A 21,330-nucleotide genomic window follows, 5' to 3' on the forward strand; every position below is an offset into this window, starting at 1 on the left:
TGGGGCCATGTATCGTGAGATTTTGAGTGAAAACCTCCTTCCATCAGCAAGGGCATTGAAGATGAAACGTGGCTGGGTCTTTCAGCACGACAATGATCCCAAACACACCGCCCGGGCAACGAAGGAGTGGCTTCGTAAGAAGCATTTCAAGGTCCTGGAGTGGCCTAGCCAGTCTCCAGATCTCAACCCCATAGAAAATCTTTGGAGGGAGTTGAAAGTCTGTGTTGCCCAGCAACAGCCCCAAAACATCACTGCTTAGAGGAGATCTGCATGGAGGAATGGGCCAAAATACCAGCAACAGTGTGTGTGAACCTTGTGAAGACTTACAGAAAACGTTTGACCTCTGTCATTGCCAACAAAGGGTATATAACAAAGTATTGAGAAACTTTTGTTATTGACCAAATACTTATTTTCCACCATAATTTGCAAATAAATTCATTAAAAATCCTACAATGTGATTTTCTGGATGTTTTTTCTAATTTTGTCTGTCATAGTTGAAGTGTACCTGTGATGAAAATTACAGGCCTCTCTCATCTTTTTAAGTGGGAGAACTTGCACAATTGGTGGCTGACTAAACACTTTTTTGCCCCACTGTATATGGATGATTTATAAAGTCAGGCACACTTAAAAGTTAGGCTATTGATTATAGACCAAATTAAGATGGGATTTCCTCTCTCCTCACTTTTCTTAGACAATTAAGGCAAGGGCTGTTTTCTCGTCTTCTCACTCTGCTGCTGCCTCCGCCACATTGTTCTCAACACCAATCTGCTTGTTAACTTTGCTATTATGCACATAGCAACATAGTCTAGGAAAAGGCACCAATTTAACAGTACACTGATGTTTCAGAACCGCAGACAGCGAACACTATCAAAGTGCATTTGTTATAAAATAATGCTGTTTTTATTAATATTGCACCATTGTCCTTAACCATATATATTTTCAGTAGCACATGCCTTAGAGTGATGGACTGTACCATCCCCACATCCTCCACAATGGATTAGTCCACTCAGACTGGCACGAATCAGAAAGCTGTCTTGTACACCAGGATTTATTATTATTTTTTGCTACTGCTCGACTAAAGAAATCGTGGTCGACCAACAGCCTATCGACCAAACAATATAACAGTCGACTAAATGGGGTCAGCACTAATAGAGATCAAATGTTCCATTGATAAGAACATTTGCAGAATGTCGGCCAAAATCCATCTCGCTCCATCTTGACCCACTACCGAGCTTCCTCTCATCAACATATTGGTAGTGAGTGGAAACACCAACCGGATGCTTCACATTTATACATCTGGTAAAATATCTGTCTCATTGTTCTATCTGTGGCTTAGCTAGCCAACGTCGCCATGACATCGCCTACAAGGGTGATCAGGGATTTCTACTGGAGAAGCCGTTTCTGCCTATCTTCATTCATACTGTACTGTCTTTGGACATAGCATGTGGCTTCCATTTTGGCTGCAAAGGAGAGTGTGAGATGTCAGTGTGATGTTACTTCCTGGTGACAGCCTTGCGTTCTTCTGGCTTCTTATTTTTTTAATGTGCAAAAGTACAATGTCAGTCACTAAATAGGGAACAAAAATGTTTCATGAGTTATGTAGCACTATATTGGATCACTCCAATACGGCTCTGCTGTCCCCCCACTCGGTTTGTGGGTCGGTCCTTGTTTTTATTACTTGTGACAGAGTGTACCAACCTGGGCGATACTTGGTTTGGTTGAGCAGTATTGGTGGCGCTGAGGATTTGTCTTAGTTGTCTGTGTGACTTGTCTGTCCACCAACCTTCACGGTTTTAGCCTTCGGATCCGGGGAGCCGCCTACCCTGCAAGATCGGGAGACTGTGTACGTTTCGCTCCGGCAGACTTGCAGTTCTCCCCTGAGAGTGAGCTAGGTGTCACGGTTTCATCTCTCACAGGGCGCAGCCATCTTGCCTAGACTCTTGTGTGTATCACGGTGAATGAGCTATGCAAAGGAGCTAGCATAACCAGAGGTGATCATTGCAGGACAAAGCACAGTTATAAACACACTTTTCCTTATGTCCTGCCAACCTGAACCCCCACGTATATAGCAAGAAATAAGCTATAAACGTGTGTGAGGTAGAATGCCTTGCCCCTTCATGGTCAGGCAGTTCACTCTCCACACCTCCTCCTTCAGATAATGTATGAGACAATGGCTGATATTGTTGTAATCTTTACTATTATACAGTATTGCACTGTGTTCACAATAGACATAATACATTACACTGTTGGCTTAATTCTTTCCTCAAGGAAAAGCTACAGCCATTCATGTCTCCTCTCCTAAGGAGACTAAGGCTGATACTGTATGTCCCATTCTATACTATCATACAGTATTGCACATTATATACTATAGACACAGTAATCTTACACTGTTGGTCTGAGTTTATGCTAGCCTCACCATAGTGTGATTACACTGGTGTTGTTTTTTCACAGCTGAGTTGCGATAGTTTTCTGTCACTATTTTACAGTACAGACAGTAACTGTCATAGTTTCCCATGGAAACTCACATCTCAGCTCTATTACACTGAGGGTTTCAGTGTGTAGCTGGGTTTACTGTAGTTCTGTTGCACTATTTTACAGTACAGACAGTAACTATCCCTTAATTGGAAACTGACAGCTCTATTACATTACTGTTTTTTGTTCTTCACACAGTGTGTAGCTGGGTTTACTATAGTTTTTCTGTTGCTCTACTTGCGGTAGGCTACGTACATACAGTAACTATGTTTCCAGTGACTATCCTAGTTTTCCCTTGGAAACTCACTCTTCAGCTCTATTGAACTGCTGTTTTCACACAGTGTGTAGCTGGGTTTACAATAGTTGTTTGTTGTACTATTTTACAGTAAAACAGTAACTATCTTAGTTTCCCATGGAAACTCACATCTCAACTCTATTACACTGAGTGTTTCAGTGTGTAGCTGTGTTTACTATAGTTCTGTTGTACTACTTTACAGTACAGACAGTAACTATACTAGTTTCCATCATAAACTCCTATTACAGCTAAATTACACTGCTGTTTTTTACACAGTGTGTAGCTGGATACCATATTGGAAGGATACCATATTGGAGTGATCTAATAGCTCGCATAATCATGGTTACATTTGTAACATTTTTTTTCTTCTTTTTTTGCGATTTTGTAGAAGTGAGTTCACCAGGAAGTGATGTCATACTGACCTCTCACCTCTCACAAGCTCCTCTGTAGCCAAAATAGAAGCCACATGTTATTTCTGTCTCTTAATTTGTTGTGTTAATAAAGGTTTGTTATGTAAGTCTCAAAACAGTGAAATAATATTGTTAACTAAATGTCCCATAAGTTTAATGACGATTTTGTCTTTATTGACCAAGTTGGAAAACGCTTTGACATTGTGCCAGTGCTTACAGTAACTTGCTTTCTAGCTATCAACATTAATTAGCAAAATTCTAGCTAGCTAGCTTTACCACCCTGTGTTATTACATTTTACCAACTAGTTAGTATGTTCTACTAATAGTTCTTGCTTTGAGTCTGAAATGGGGAATTGAATTTGAATGGTTTGAATATGAATCTTTGTCAAATCCACTAAAGAAAAGTCTAAATGTTCTCCTGTCTCCTGTCTCTTGTTAGCCTATTGTCTGCAAAGGTTGTTACATTGTAACTACAAAGTCATAAACCATTTCACTTCACTTTATATTAAAGCTGCACTATGTAACTTAGTAGGTGACCCAAAGTTTCATTTTTGCAACTTTTACTTTCGGGTTTTATACACCAGCTTCAAACAGCTGAAAATACAATATTTTTTGTTAGTGAAAAGATATTTCACACCGGTTTAGATGATTGTCTATAGTATACATTGCTTGTCAACACACGTAAACTAAACTCGGCAATCTCTCCATATTGCACCTTCAAGTTGCTTGCTCCTGGATAAGTACATTGCAAATACATGTATATAATACATGTATATCCCTTGTAACAAGAGTTGGTTGACAAAGATTCTTACATAGTAAGTTCAATGTAAGTAAATGTTCTCCTAATGTTCTCCTGTCTCAATTTCTCCTGGTTAGTCCATTGTCTGTAAAGATTGTTACATTGTAACTACATACATGTAGTAATTATAAAAGTTATGACCGACTGGGTTTCACTTTAATATAAGTTGCTTGATCCCGGGTAGGTACATGATAACTACAAGTATATCCTATGTAACTGCATCATTCTTACATTACACTCGAGCCAGCCTTTGAGCCAGGTCACAACACAGAAATAAACCCGTCGAAAATGACCGGTAGCTAATGACAGGGTGTGCATTGTTACACCTGTTGTTACCAGGTCCTAACCTATTTATTAACCCGGGTTATTACTTGCAGATTCAGTGGTAGTGGCACTTTGTAGTTGCGTGTAACTCGGTCACATTGTGGTTTGAGTTATTAACAAGGTAATTCACAGATGACTTTCAAATGTGTAATTGCAAAACATTAGTTACATAGTGGAACAAGAGAATGTGTAATATCAGTAGTTACATATGTGGAATAAGCTTCCAATTGTGTAATAACTGATTCCAAAACAACCCTGTTACAGTACCATGTAATTACATGGTAAAAACGTATGTAACTACCATGTTGTTAACAGTTATGACTGTGTCAGCTACATAGTAATAGGGGCAACTTAATGTAAAGTGTTACCCATGATTTATTTTGTAGAAATGTATGCAGTGAGCTACAAAAATAAACATATTTGTTGTTTACATTGGGTGAGATTGTATTGAATAGTGTAACACCACCAGGTTGCAAAGGGAATAATATCGAGTTTGAGGGTGTGGCCTGTAACCCTTTCAGCTTTCTGCAAAGTCAAGTCTCCAAAGCAAAGTCACCCAAACCTTACCACAACTACTGCTATTTTTCTTTACAGTGGCAGAAAAACAATAGCCTGGTTCCAGATCTGTTTATGCTGTTTTGCCAACTCCTAACTCCATTGTTATGCATGACAGCACACAGATCTGGGACCAGGCTAGAAAACTACCCTTTGCTCTGGGCACTATCTCCCCTTCCCCATCTCTGCTGAAGGATACTGCAGTTTCTCCAGGGCGTAGTTGTCGATGGTGCCCATGCTGTTGTACACCAGGGTGCTGCTCAGAAGAACAGCCAGGGAAAATATCCAGTTGTCATTACTATCGTCACCCTGTCAACACAGAAAGATGAGGTATGTGTTACTGGAGTGATGAGTGAAATAAAGTCAGGGAGTAGTTCAAAGTTCAAGGAGAAAAGGTTTGTATAACTTTACTCTGCTCTATGTTTTATATGTACTGTATGCGTTTTCATTGCACACAATATTTTGACAATGAAGAGCCTCTTTTTAATCATTACAGTAGTAGCCTTGCATGTAACTATGTTAAATGTATAACCTTGATCTCCCACCTTCTCCACATCCCCCAGCCCCTCTGTATCCAGCAGCACCAAGGTGTGGTCTGATTTTATTGGGTGGGGCACACACCACATCCAGATGCCCTTAGTTTGGGACTGAATTGTGGCTCCAAGGGCAAAACCTTGAGGAATGAGGATAATAGAACAACATGTTTAGTACATTTAGCTTTGGGCTAGAGGCAGCTGAATGAAGTGTAATAGTGTCACTTCTTTTTCGTATAACGCTTTCAATTTATAGGCAAAAAGCAAAGCTTTTTAAGTGCAGAAAATAAGTGCAAAAAGATCATTACAAATGTCATGTGCTTAACACAAAAAAAGACCAGTACAAGACATGCAGACAACCGACATGGGCAACCAGGTCCTCCCCACAAACATAATTCTCCTGCCCTAATACATGGACTTATTCAAAATGTCAGTGTTGATATAGATTTACCAGACCAGGCCCACCTCAACTCAGCCCAGCTCTACACAGCACCGACCACTACCCTAGGGTCTGGCAAAACAATGCTGGGGGTAGTGCACCACATGATGTAGTCCACACCATGTTTCATTCACATCATGCGCCTACACATGCTGAGAGTTTGGAACTTCGCCAGCCACACTGCCCTCCAAACCATGTTATGGAAAATATTGAATCAAATACTTCTCAGATACCGGAGCTTGTGAATTAAAATAGACTTTATTACAGAGACTAACAAAGCTGAGCAATTCCATGGAAGAATGGTGGCAAATGACCTGAGGGAAGTAACTTCATTAACATGTGGAATGGACTCATATGCTGTGTGTGTATAAATATGCTCTGGAAAAGTGTGTGTTCCGCGGACCATTTAGCCTTCTGATATGTTTGTATTAAAAACCTATATTGAATTCACAAGTTCTTGTAAGTGTTATATTCTGAAACAAATCTTCACGACACTTCACAATAACAACATTTACAGTTGACCGGGGCAGCTCTAGCAGGGCAGAAATTTGATGAACTGACTTGTTGGAAAGGTGGCATCCTATGACGGTGCCACTGAAAGTCATTGAGCTGTTCAGTAAGGCGATTCTACTGCCAATGTTTGTCTATGGAGATTGCATGACTGTGTGCTCGATTTTATACACCTGTCAGTAACAGTTGTGACTGAAATAGCCGAATCCACTAATTTGAAGAGGTGACCACATACTTTTGTATATATAGCGCATATGTTGTTCTCTGGAGCGAATAAAAATAAGTCTGATGATTTAAGCATACAGTATTACTTTGGTGTCCATGTTGATCATGTCCCTGCTTACAAATATCAGGCCATCTGGATAGTTGAAAAGCTGTCTTTTAAAAAGCATATAGATGAGAAGAAGAAGAAGCTGAGAATAAAAATGAGCTTCTTCTATAGAAATTGGTCCTGCCTCTGACTAGATAGTAGAAAGCAGATTATTCAGTCCAACGTTACTATCGGTCCTAGACTATGGCAACATCACCTATGGCTATTGTGACTATTTGAGCAAAATGTTGGCCTACCAACAAAACCAATGGAGAAAATCCCACAACATTTTCACATAGAAATAGCTTCTTTTACTCGAGGATATTGGAAATTAAACACACTTCTTAAAGATGCTACTCTCATTGAAAACATCAAATCATTAGCTAAAGATATTTTTGCAAGAAAAGACTTGGGTCATGGAAGTAGATGGGAATTTTTCAAATATAAAGTCAGAATGGTAGCCATTAAACGCGCCAAAGAGCTGATGCAATTAAAGAACCTTAGAGAAAAGGAGATGATAAGCAAGCTTGACAGTTTTCTAACGAAAGATAATCTATCTGAATAAGAGGAGTCTATTCAAGTCTTTACAACTAGAATTAGAACAGACTTACACGGATCTGGCAAAGGGTGCCTTTGTAAGGTTAAGAGCAAAATGGATTGAAGAGGGGGAAAAAAAACACTAGTTACTTTTTTGCACTTGAAAAGAGAAGCTATAGAAGAAAATCAATAACTGCACTCAAAATTAATGATGTTTTATGCAAAGATCCCATTACAATATCATCATTTGTCAATTCCTTTTATGAAAACCTTTACAGCTCTCAATTTCAGGAAGATGGTTGTCAAAGCTACATTTGCCACATTCATAATTATGTTTCTGTAATTGAGGATGATTTCCACTCAGTTTGCGATTCACCTGTGTCAATTGAAGAAATTAGAGAGGCTCTGAATTCTATGAAAAAAGAGAAAACACCTGGCCCTGATGGCCTGACAGATGAAATCACCTGGCCCTGATGGCCTGACAGATGAAATCACCTGGCCCTGATGGCCTGACAGTTGAATTCTATAGACAGTTTTGGGAGTTACTAGAAGACCCGATTTTCAATATGTTTCAAGATTGCATTAAAAATGGGGAAATGGTCTCCACTAGGAAACAGGGCCTTATTTCATTGATTCCGAAGCCTGATAAAAGACCCTTCTCTCATTGACAATTGGAGACCAATTACTTTATTAAATGTTGATTACAAATTGATTGCTCTGGTTTATGCCAAAAGATTAAAGAAAGGAATTAGATACCATTATAAATGAGACTCAAACAGGATTTATGAAGGGCCGTCACATAAGCTCTAACATTAGTTTAGTCTTGGACCTTATAGATTATTCAGATGCGGTTGTCCTATTTCTGGACTTCTGTAAAGCCTTTGACACAATTGAACATTAATTTCTCTTTAGGTCTCGTAAACTTTTTGGATTTGGTTGTCAGCGTCGTGTTTATAGGTGGCAGGGAAGTCAGGCGCAGGAGAGTCCAAATGAAGTCTTTTAATAAATGTCAACAGAAAATGCTCCATAACACTAAAAGGTACAGACATGAAAAAACATGGGTACGAGGACCCGTCGCACACCAACATAACAAAATAACAACACTGACAATAAAACAATCTCTGACAAAGACATGAGGGGAAACAGAGGGTTAAATACACAACAGGTAATGAATGGGATTGAAAACAGGTGTGTGGGAAGACAAGACAAAACCAATGGAAAATGAAAAATGGATCAGTGATGGCTAGAAGACCGGTGACGTCGAATGCCGAGCACCGCCCGAACAAGGAGAGGCAACGACTTCGGTAGAAGTCGTGACATTGGTGAAAATTTTATTAAAGTGATTTGCATGTTTTACTAAGATATAAATAGTTCTGTGCTACTAAACCTTAATACTTCCAAAATATTTAGTATCAACAGAAGTGTACGACAGGGATGCCCAATTTTGCCATTTTTATTAATTTTGGTTGAGGAACTTGTATCTTTAGATATTTTGAATAATGCACATTTGTATGGCTTAACCATTTTTAACAAAGAAATCAAAATATCCCAACTGGCTTATGATACTACTCTTTTCTTTAGAGACAAAGACCAGGTCGCACATGCCCTTAATGCTATAACAGCATTTTCTATTGCATCAGGTTTAATGTTCAATGTTTCTAAATGTGAAATCTTATGTTTATTTGACTCTGATGATAAAGAAATAGAAAATATTCCTGTAAAGGACTTTGTTAAATATTTAGGAATACATCTGTCAAAAAAACATTTGAATTTCTCTCCTAAAATTAAGAGAACAAAAAACATATTTAATAATTGGCTACAAAGAGATCTTTCTATACTTGGGAGAGTACTTCTGTCCAAGGCAGAAGGACTGTCTCATTTTGTGTATCCCTCATTATCGCTATGTGTAAATCCAGCTACTTGTAAAGAGATCAATAAGACCTTTCTTGACTTCATCTGGAAAAATAAGTCTCACGAACTAAAAAATCTGTCCTTTCTAACAAAAGAGCAAATTGTCATTTAGATACAACCAATCCTGGACAAACTCACGGAGAGGAGAATGATTGCTATAGGTTAAGATAGGGACAACATTAGAGGGAGCATAGAATGATTCCAGACACTGCCACCCTCCTTTCCCCGCTGGGAAAAGGAGGGAGTGACTCCACACAGACACAGTGGAGCAAAAGATATGTTTACACATGATGACACTTTGACCTCTCCCCTCTCTGCGGCCAATGCAACTTAGTCTTGATATTGAACAGATAACTGCAACCTCGCCACAGTATTATACAAAAATACCATTCTGATGAGAAGTAACTTACAAACATATGATGAATATAAAACATCTTACCTATGTTACCAACAAATTCTGATTATTTCCACAACAGTTTCCAATACCTTTCAGAGAGTTTATTTCTGTGATCAAAGCCGTTCCCAGTGGTCTAACTACACTTGTGAAAACTCATCTTAATTTGGGGAATGATCACAAAGTTGATCCAGAACTCAGATTGGAAGGCGTGGGCTTACTTGAGAAATCTTGTTGTAATAAATATATAAGACAAATTCTTCATTCACAAAACCAACTTACACAGAGAGGAAAGTTTTTCTGGAACATGCTTATTCCTGACATTGTCTGGAAAAATGCATGGTTAAGGCCTTACAAATACAGTATACCAAACAGTTAAGGAAGTGCACTTCAAAATTTTACATAAGATATATCCATGTAATTCTATGATTTCCACATTTGTGGCTATTGATGATATCTGCGTTTTCTGTGAAAAAGAAGGTGAGGATCTGTCTCACTTGTTCTTTGAATGTAAATTTGTGGCAGAATCTTGGGAAAACCTTGCAAAGTACTTATTTACCATTATGAACACTGCCTATATTTTTTACATTAAATATATATTATGTTACTATTGCAATGATAACAAAACCACTGAGATGATTGTTATTATTGTTATTCTTGTTGCCAAATACTTTATACACAAACAAAAATAACAGAATTCTTTACCAAAATTACATATTTTTCTGATTGAATTTAATTATCTTATTAAAACATTAACACTAGTGAATAACAATAAGAATAAGAATAACAAGAATAATATCTTCATGAATCATTATAATAAGATATTTTCAGAGTGAATATAATTGCACTTAAATTGTTTATTTTTGTATTATTTTATTTATATTTTTTGTATGTTTGAGTATTGTTAATGTTTGGTTTGCGAGACATGTGTTTGGTTTGCGAGACATGTTTGATGTAGCAATGTAAGTTGATTTTTGTATTATGAAAAAAAAAAATAATAATAATAAAAATAATTTAAAAAGCTAACACGGAACCCAAACCGGCTGCCCGCGTGCACCATCACCTTATTGGTTATACCAACGTGGGTGACTGAAAGACGAACGAGGTTGGTGGCGGTAATGCACCTAATTTATGAAAGTTGTCAATCGCAATATAAAGTCAAGAGAAGAAAAAGACTAGAAGGAGGAGAGATGATTTGAAATGATTCGGTTGACCATTTTATGTGTGGATTAATTGTTGGGGTAGAGGAACTCATGCATTTCAGGTAAAATAACAACTCAATGTTAATATCCCAGGACAAATTAGCTAGCAACAGCAAGCTAGCTAAATAGGACAAATTAGCTAGCAAGTGCAAGCTAGCTAGCTGAATTGCCATAAAGGTTTAATGATTTTTGACCTGTCTCCAAATGAATGTAATTGGTTCAGAGTTTGTTTGATATTTTAACCTGTGTGTCGTGGTCGCGTTTGGTGCCGGTCACAACTTGCAGACTTGTTTACGTGTTGCTGTGCGGTTTGTGCGTTTTATTGCCAACCTTACTTTGCTACCTGACAACTTTACGGTTTTTACTTTTTAATTACCGTTTATATTTTTGTTTTTTTCCCTCACTCAACTTTCTCACTCCGGATGCTTTATCTGGACGTGGTTCGTCACGACCTCCAACAGCCGAAAATAAGTAATTCTAATTGCAGTCGCTGTACTCATAATATACAGGAGAACGATTGCCTTATGGCGAGGATAGCTCTGTTGCAAGCCCAGCTTCAGACGCAATCGTTAGGCAAGGGTCATTTCAGTGTAGGAAAGGATGAAACAGCGTCTGTGCCACCAGTAAGTTGAGATAGTAACGTTAGTATAAATCCCCCCGCACGGTCCTCGCAGCCAGACAACTTTCTCATGGTTTCTGGAGGGAAATGCTGTAGGAATGCTCAACCGGTGTTGCTCATTCAGCCGACAGAAACTTTCAACCGGTTTCCCCCATTAAGCAGCGAGTCGGAGTCTGAGGCTGTTGGGAAAATTATGATTAAATGACTGAACAAATCATTTTAAATGGAACTGTAACCAAGTCAAACTTATACTCTGTTTTATTATATCTGATTAACAATATGAGTTCATAAGAAGGGATTGTGTGACATGGACAAGGAGTAATTAAAGTTAATGAACACCATTCTAACTGGGAAGAAACAAATGGGTTGGGGACTGTGTAAACACATAAGGTCGTCAGCCTATGGTTGACCCTACAGAAACTTAGCTCTGGGGTTTTTAGATAAGACAGTGAGTGCATTCCTAAGTTTTCTGTTAATTAGAACTGTCAGCTCAGTGGTGATCGATAATGTTGAGGGGTCAAAAGTTATCTGGGAGTGTGTTAGTAAGTTAGAATGAACTTTTCACCTCACTTTGTCCCGGTCGAGAGGAGGGAATTCTGTTAAAGCAATGAAATGACCCGCAGTATTAGACTAAAAATGAATCATCCAGCGATCATACACTGTTTACCAGGGGGCAGGGCTACCGACGTTAAAAACTTCTTGTAACTAGGGGGCAGTATTTTCATTTTTGGAAAAATAACGTTCCAAAAGTAAACAGACTATTTTGTCAGGACAAGACGCTAGAATATGCATATAATTGACAGCTTAGGATAGAAAACACTCTAAAGTTTCCAAAACTGTAAAAATATTGTCTTTGAGTATAACAGAATTGATATTGCTGTCGAAAGCCTGAGAAAAATCCAATCCGGAAGTGACTCATGTTTTGAAAGCTCTGCGTTCCGATGCGTCCCTATTGAGCAGTGAATGGGCTATCAACCAGATTCCTTTTTCTTTGTATTCCCCAAGGTGTCTACAGCATTTTGACGTAGTTTCACGCATTTATGTTGAAGAATGAGCGTAAGCGACTATATTGCGTAAGTGTTCACCTGATGGCTCTCAGAGTGATTCTTGCGTAAAATACAGAGGTAGCCATTTTTCCTCTCGGTCCTACTGAAAAGCCAATTGTCCCGGTGGATATATTATCGAATAGATATTTGAAAAACACCTTGAGGAATGATTATAAACAACATTTGCCATGTTTCTGTCGATATTATGGAGGTAATTTGGAATATTTTTCGGCATTTTCGTGACCGCAATTTCCGGTCGATTTCTCAGTCAAACGTGAAGAACAAACAGAGCTATTTCGCCTACAAAAATAATATTTTTGGAAAAAAGGAACCTTTGCTATCTAACTGGGAGTCTCGTGAGTGAAAACATCCGAAGCTCATCAAAGGTAAATGATTTAATTTGATTGCTTTTCTGATTTTCGTGACCAGGTTGCCTGCTGCTAGCTAGGCAAAATGCTATGCTAGGCTATCGATAAACTTACACAAATGTTTGTCTTGCTTTGTCTGTAAAGCATATTTTCAAAATCTGAGATGACAGGGTGATTAAAAAAAGGCTAAGCTGTGTTTCAATATATTTCACTTCTGATTTCATGAATCTGAATATTTTCTAGTAATATTTATGTCCGTTGCGTTATGCTAATTAGTGTCAGATGATGATTACGCTCCCGGATCCGGGATGGGTAGTTACAACAGGATTTATTAAGGCTAATCTGAAGATGGTGTTGGCTAAAGCTAAAACTGCCGAGTGTAGAGAGTATAGAGATATTGTTATCCACGTCGGCACCAACGATGTTAGGATGAAACAGTCAGAGTTCACCAAGCGCAACATAGCTTCAGCGTGTAAATAAGCTAGAAAGATGTGTCGGCATCTAGTAATTGTCTCTGGGTCCCCTCCCAGATAGGGGGAGTGATGAGCTCTACAGCAGAGTCTCACAACTCAATCGCTGGTTGAAAACTGTTTTCTGCCCCTCCCAAAAGATAGATAATTGGCCCTCTTTCTGGGACTCACCCACAAACAGGACCAAGCCTGGCCTGCTGAGGACTGACGGACTGCATCCTAGCTGGAGGTGTGCTATCATCTTATCTACCAACATAGACAGGGCTCTAACTCCTCTAGCTCCACAATGAAATAGGGTGCAGGCCAGGCAGCAGGCTGTTAGCCAGCCTGCCAGCTTAGTGGAGTCTGCCACTAGCACAGTCAGTGTAGTCAGCTCAGCTATCCCCATTGAGACTGTGCCTCGACCTGGGTTGGGCAAAATTAAATATGGAGGTGTTCGCCTTAGCAATCTCACTAGGATAAAGACCTCCTCCATTCCTGTCATTATTGAAAGAGATTGTGATACCTCACATCTCAAAATAGGGCTACTTAATGTTAGATCCCTTACTTCAAAGGCAATGAACTAATCACTGATCATTATCTTGATGTGATTGGCCTGACTGAAACATGGCTTAAGCCTGATGAATTTATTGTGTTAAATGAGGCCTCGCCTCCTTGTTACACTAGTGACCATATCCCCCGTGCATCCCGCAAAGGCGGAGGTGTTGCTAACATTTAAAATAGCAAATTTCAATTTACCCCCAACCCAAAAATGACATTTTCGTCTTTTGAACTTCTAGTCATGAAATCTATGCAGCCTACTCAATCACTTTTTATAGCTACTGTTTACAGGCCTCCTGGGCCATATACAGCGTTCCTCATTGAGTTCCCTGAATTCCTATCATACCTTGTAGTCATAGTAGATAATATTCTCATTTTTGGTGACTTTAATATTCACGTGGAAAAGTCCACAGACCCACTCCAAAAGGCATTCGGAGCCATCATCGACTCAGTGGGTCCTGTCCAACATGTCTCTGGACCTACTCACTGTCGCAGTCATACTCTGGACCTAGTTTTGTCCCATGGAATAAATGTTGTGGATCTTAATGTTTTTCCTCATAATCCTGGACTATCGGACCACCATTTTATTACGTTTGCAACCTAGAGAATATCAGTAGCTACTGTATGTGTTGTATTTGGGGAACCTAATACCCCTAAATGTCTTACAACCTTATTATGGGGTCGGATTTGAGAGTGTTGTCAGCAAAACAAAATCAATGTTGATTTTAGAAAGCATATGTCGATCCTGATGGAGCAGTTGTAGAGTTTCAAATTCCTGTGCGTAAGAACTGGCAAGCAGAGCCTCTACAGTACATTCTGAGGCATCTAAGGAAATGTGCTATATACTGTAGACTGTCAGACCCTAATAATCACTAACCAGGCCTACTATCAGCGTAGAATAATATATTGTATTAGGTAATAAATTAAGGTAATAATTAATGTGCCCACCTTTGTTCGTCCCAGCCAGTTTGTTCATGAGGTATGACTTGCCGGTGCGGTACAGGCCGACCACTGCCACCACTACCACATGCTGCTCAATCTGGCTCAGGGTTTCCAGTGCGCTGCGGACCACACACAGTTTCCCGTCACTGTCGTTCTCAATTAGACACACTGGCCCCTTCATGGACACCGTTTGGCCTGCCATTACTTTGTCCTATAGAAACACACTGGCAAAGACACAAACAAATAACAATATAAACACAACAAATAAACGGCCTTTATTTTGTTTGGGGATCAGACAAATACAACATTCTCCCAGTGCAGTAATACAGGATGTGTGATTTAGTATGCTGGTATGCCTTATCATACTGGTACAGTGCCTTCTGAAAGTATTCACACCCCTTGACTTTTTCCACACCCCTTGACTTTTTCCACATTTTGTTGTGTTACTGCCTGAATTTACATTTGATTAAATTGAGATTGAATAACACCCCATAGGAATCAACAATACCCCATAATGTCAAAGTGGAATGATGTTTATTTTTTTCTTAACTAAAAATAAAAAGTTTAAGTCAATAAGTATTTAACCCCTTTGGTATGGCAAGACTAAATAGGTTAAGGGGTAAAACCTTGCTTAACATGTCACATAGTAAGTTGCATGGACACCCCTCTGTGTGCAATAATAGTGTTTAACATGATTTTTGACTATGACTATGATTAATTACTATGTACCCCACACATACAATTATCTGTAAGATCACTCAGTCAAGCAGTGAATTTCAAATACAGCTTCAACCACAAATACCAGGGAGGTTTTCCAATGCCTTGCAAAGAAGGAAACATATTGATAGATGAGTTTAAAAAAAAGCAGATATTGAATATCCCTTTGAGAATGGTGAAGTTATTCATTACATTTTGGCCTGTACGGAATAAAAAATATTCCAAAACATGCACACTCTTTGCAACAAGGCACTAAAGTAATACTACAGGAAATGTGGCAAAGCAAATAACTTTTTGTCCTGAATACAAAGTTTTATGTTGGGGCAAATCCAATACAACACATTACTGAGTACCACTCTCCATTATTTTAAGCATTGTGGAGGTTGCATCATGTTATGGGTATGCTTGTAATGGTTAAGGACTGGGGAGTTTTTTCAGGATAAAAAATACATGGAATGGAGCTAAGCACAGGCAAAATCCTAGAGGAAAACCTGGTTCTGTGTGCCTTGCACCAGACACTGGGAGATGAATTCACCTTTCAGCAGGATAATAACCTAAAAAAACAAGGCCAAATCTACACTGGAGTTGCTTACCAAGAAGATAGTGAATGTTCCTGAGTGGTCAAGTTACAGGTCTGACTTAAATCTGCATGAAAATCTATGGCAAGACCTGAAAATGGTGGTCTTTTTTAAAAGATTATTTATTTAATCTTTATTTAACTAGGCAAGTCAGTTAAGAAAAGCTCTTAGAAACCTACCCAGAAGAACTCACAGCTGTAATGACTGCCAATTGTGATTCTAACATATATTGATTGACTCGGGTTGAATACTTCTCTTATAAAGATACTATATTAGCATTTTGCTTTAAAAACTTTTTTTTCTCATATTGACATTACAGAGTATTTTGTGTAGATCGTTGACCAAAAACTACAATTAAATGCATTTTAATCCCACTTTGTAACACAACAAAATGTGGAAAAAGTCAAGGTGTGTGAATACTTTCTGAAGGCCCTGTAAATACAATTCTGAGTTGAAGTATTTGGAACTTGCAATATTATAATATGCCTCCCCATTTATTTGAAATATGATGGTTATTTTTGATAACTCTGGACAAATTTATGCTCACACAAAATGTCCTCCTGAAGTTAGACCCGGAGCCGAGATGAAGAAATTACAATGTTGCAATAATACATCAAATCACTGCAAAGTACATATTGTCACTGATGCATTGTACATGACCTAACATGAGGTCATATCTAGGATCTAATATTTTTCAAATAAATAATTACAAATAAATGAAGTGAAGAAGATCTTACCTGTAGACCAGAGCTTAGCTTCAGCTGTGCAGTATGCTTGTTGTTCAGAGTTCTGTTGGCTACAATACAAAGCTTGAAATATTGAAACTGAAACTCTCACGTTTCCAAGAAAGCACATGGGGTGGTTTCCTGGCCCACAGTAATGGACTGACATCTGTTCAGGAAACCCCCCCTTAATCAATATGTTCCAGAAGAAGATGCATCTTGTTATTGCATTGTGGTTGCTACAGTTTCTCTTTCAGTTTTACAATATAAAGTCCAACCAGGTAGCAGAGCACATCATCAAATATCAGATGTTTTCATTTAAGCACTGATTTGTAGTGTTTATCTCTACCTGTGGAACAAACCTTAACTTATACTGTGCAAGTAGCTTTCTGTTCATGTGAAGGAGAAGCCTTTACTGTAATTTGGTTGAATTAATTGTATTTTGTGTTTGTGAAAAATAATCCAGGTACTGTACTGAACAACGTTGTGATTATGGTGGCCCAGAGGGTGATTGTGTACAGTGTGCTGCACAAGTTTTGCGATTTCAAATGGTCCCACTTATATTGATCAGGCCACCCCACATAAAACGTACTACAGTTTACTACAGAATATTACAGTACTTACTATAGAATTCTTTAGTGAACTGTAGAACACAATACTATACACTTTAGTATCCCTTGATCATGTGTAGTACTTACTATAGAATTGCGGAGTATACTGTAGAATACTATACCACACACTGTAGTATCCTTCGGTCATGTGTAGTACTTACTGTATAATTCTGTAGTAAAATGTAGCATACGATACTACACACTGTAGTATCCTTTAAACATGTGTACTACTTACTATAGAATTTTGCAGTATACTGTAGTAAACTGTGGTATACTGTAGAATATTATACTACACCATGTATAATCCCTTGATCATGTGTAGTACTTACAATATAATTTTGCAATATACTGTAGAATACTACACCCTGTAGTATCCCTCTATCATGTGTAGTACTCACTGTAGAAAACTGTAGCATACAATACTACACACTGTAGTATTCCTCAATCATGTGTATTACCTACTAGTGATTGAAGTTATTGAACATCCACTCGTCCCCCGCAATATGATTTTACTACGTTGCACTCTGGCTCTGCCTGCAACAAAATTGCAGACTCAATCTGGCAAAGTTAGATTTGTTTTGGTTTGTTGCATTGAAAAAGGCTGATATAATGTTGATTCGATAACAGAAAAAACGTTGATCTACACTACCAGTCAAAAGTTTTAGAACACCTACTCATTCAATGTTTTTTCTTTATTTTTTACTATTTTCTATATCAAAACTATGAAATAACACATTCGGAATCATGTAGTAACCAAAAAATTTGAAGTTACCTATACATTTCAATCGCGATAAAACGTGGATCTTCCGGGCTACAGATTGAATCTAGCCCATGGTCTGCAAATTCTGTTGGAATAAACTGAAACTGAAAATAGAATTGACTAGTTATTATATATCTCAATGGACTAGATTCCATTGTCATTGTAGCCTATAATGGACTGATAAAGCAGGCTACTATTTTATTCTGCTATGATATTCAACAATGTTACAGACAGGCCAACCAACGTCAGACAGTAAAAACAAGGACATATAAGTAGCCTACACTATATAGATACAGGATATACAAATATAGTGTATCATTTTGATTACACTTCATGGTGCATCTAGTGGTCTGTAAAGTGCTAGTACATGAGGAAGAGAGAGTACAAAGATATATGGGGCATGGGTTATGAAAAGTTCCGGGTTTGCACTGCTATGTTTTTTAGGTGTCTTGTCCTGATTGTTAGTGCTCTGTAAACACCTTCAGGAGAATACAAGTACCCTTCGTCTGAAGGGAGCTTGTTGAGAACGTGTGAGGGTATGCATTTTGACAGAATCAGACAAGATGAAAGTGATTCAAATGGACATTTCATGAGAGTGGCTTGTACCACTGTGTCACATGTTCCTTTAAACACATGAGCCATCCAATCCAGGTCATGTTCAGTAGTCTGGTAAAGTAGCACCACCCATAAAGTCACCTACACAATAAAATGAATCGGTTAAATCCAAACATATCCACAAAATAAAGTGAGAGTAGTGACTGTTTGCTGAAGGTGGCCTTGGTTCAATAGTGTTTATTACACCCCTGCACTAACTGCATAATCTGGGGAAAGGTTGTGATGAATGAATAGGGTCCAGCAGAGCAGTATCAGGCGATGGCCCTATTGTTGATTTATGGGCACCATAAAAAGGCATCTGAATTAAGTAGGCCTCTAGTCTTAGCCAGAGAGTGGTGAGAGAGGGAATAGGAAGAAGAGAGATGGGGTAGGTAAAAAGCAAAGGGAATAAAAAGGAGGGACAGACAGACAGATTTAATGTATGTGCCCTCTGACACCTGGAGTTGCATGGGAAACGGTCCAGGAACAAAGGACAATGCCAAAGGACCAGTCAGCTCATCCCCCTCTGATGGGCTAAAATGTATCTCTGCTATAGTATCCAGAGGACTATAGAATGAGTGATAGAATAGTACTATATTATCCATGTCTGGTATCTATCTGAAACTAGTTCACTGAGGATAACTCTGATGCTATCTAAATGGATGTATGACCTGCCACTCTGACATTGCTCGTACATGTATTTATATATTCGTAATACCATTCCTCTACTTAGCTTTGTGTGTATTGGGCATATGTTGTGAAATTGACAGATATTACTTGTTAGATATTACTGAAATGTCGGAGCTAGAAACACAAGCATTTCGCTACACCCGCAATAACATCTGCTAAACACGTGTATGTGACCAATAAAATTTGATTTGATCTCTGGTTACTTGTGTCTGTACAGGGTGAAGTCTGAATTACTATATGCAAAAAGGTTTTATGGTCCTCTTAGGAATTGTCTTATTTACTTCGGTCTCATTCCCCACACAAGCATTTCAATCACAGGAGGTTGGTGGCACCTTAATTGGGGAGAATGGGCTCGTAGTGATGGCTGGAGCGGAATTGGTGGAATGGTATCAAATACATCAAACACATAGTTTCCATGTGTTTGATGCCATTCCATTTACTCCGTTTCTGCCATTATTATGAGCCGTCTTCCCCTCAGCATCCTCCACTGATTTCAATGCTGCAACATCACGTCGAGATTGGGTCTGGGAGTGTTAAGGTTACTGTAAACTTGGTATTGTTTGATTGGTCAATGGTGTTTGGTTTTGGGTTGAAAAGTTATACCTTCATTTGTTATAAAAGGAATGAAATGCCTTTGTTCTCTCTCTTATCCTGTATCCAGTCCATGGAGGAAGGTTGTATGATCAATTATAATTTCGTAGGCTTCTAGGCCTCTGGCCTAGTAGGCATCTGTTTGTTCATGCTTTGCCCTGTAAATTTAATCTATATACTTGAAATAATGCCTTGTAATGCTTGTTAATGCCTGTAACTGAAGCTTTATGCATTGTATGTGTATCCATTCATTGTACAATGTTAATTAAATATCGGCCTTTGATATAGACCATTCTCAGAGAAATTCTTGCTAGTTTATGTCAACTCATTGTCTAATGCTTGCGTGTATATTTTAATTATCTTTATGGAGTCAGATAAACATTTTAATAGGCTAACTGCTTAGTCTTATTACGAGTCACATTAGAGGTATATATAATATCGTATATACTGTATGTACACATGTCAAATATTACTGCCCACTACACAGACTCTAAACTCATTATGAGTTTAAATCTTATGTATTTCCTTGGTAAAAATGTTTTAATAAAAAGTTGGGTCACTATCTGTATTTAGGTAATCTGTCCCACTGAATCTTAGGTCATTTGATTAGTCAAGAGCACACTCTGTTTTGATTATGGAACCATTTGGCATTCAGTTTAATAACCTCTTGCATCATTGGCCTTTTTAGTACTCTAATGCTCTAACGCACAGATTCATGCCCACCAGCCCATGGTTCAATGAGACAAAAGCTGCATCTCCTCTTTTGTGGATTCTGAAACAGATATCTCTTATTTACCTGGATGAGTTGCTAGGTGATAGTTCCATGAAACTGAATTATCTTTGCCATGACAGTGTTTGACAAAGTTTGATCCATTTTGTTAACTTGTGACCTGATTGGAAGGGGGGGGGTTAGGGGCAGATTGAAAGGGATTATTTTCCATTTCATAACCCATGAATGGGACTCAAACAATATATGGATAACATGAGTTGGACAGGTAAATATTTGCGCTCCATCTCCATCATTCACAGAATAGGAGTAAATATTACAGTGCATATTATTACGACTATTTACAACGTTTGTGTTCCATCAGATGAGCAGGTGCTTTTTGTAAGCCTATGCTACTTACCATCACATTGTTCCTGAAGGTCTTTGTTTAGACAATGACTAGTTGTCATGTAAAAAAGCAAATGAATAGAAAGACATATAAATGGTAATAAATGATGTAATCTGATGCACCGCTACACTTTTTAAAGTCACAATGTTTCACAGCTAAGATTTAATTTAATGGACACAGCTAATGGATAAGACTTACTTGGCCCAGATAGTCTCCTCCCTACGTTGATATGAAAAATGCTTAATAGAATTACCCTGAGCTTGGGAAAAATAGAGT

The 21,330-nt window shown here is 38.4% G+C and overlaps 1 protein-coding gene across 1 annotated transcript in view; it reads right to left on the reverse strand.

The window, feature by feature from the left end:
* LOC112250449 (guanylate-binding protein 1) overlaps nucleotides 1–16,810 on the reverse strand; it is a 32,431-nt gene extending 15,621 nt beyond the window's left edge. The window contains exons 1-4 of the mRNA XM_024420602.2: nucleotides 16,709–16,810; nucleotides 14,683–14,900; nucleotides 5,401–5,528; nucleotides 5,055–5,164 (exon numbers count right to left, since the gene is read on the reverse strand). Of these exons, the coding sequence (XP_024276370.1) occupies nucleotides 5,055–5,164; nucleotides 5,401–5,528; nucleotides 14,683–14,878 (434 nt within the window). The 5' untranslated portion in view covers nucleotides 14,879–14,900; nucleotides 16,709–16,810. The remainder of the gene's footprint in view (nucleotides 1–5,054; nucleotides 5,165–5,400; nucleotides 5,529–14,682; nucleotides 14,901–16,708) is intronic.
* Between the last annotated feature and the right edge of the window lie 4,520 nt (nucleotides 16,811–21,330).

Source organism: Oncorhynchus tshawytscha, linkage group LG05 (assembly GCF_018296145.1).
Source record: "Oncorhynchus tshawytscha isolate Ot180627B linkage group LG05, Otsh_v2.0, whole genome shotgun sequence".
In the NCBI taxonomy this organism is placed as follows: domain Eukaryota; kingdom Metazoa; phylum Chordata; class Actinopteri; order Salmoniformes; family Salmonidae; genus Oncorhynchus; species Oncorhynchus tshawytscha.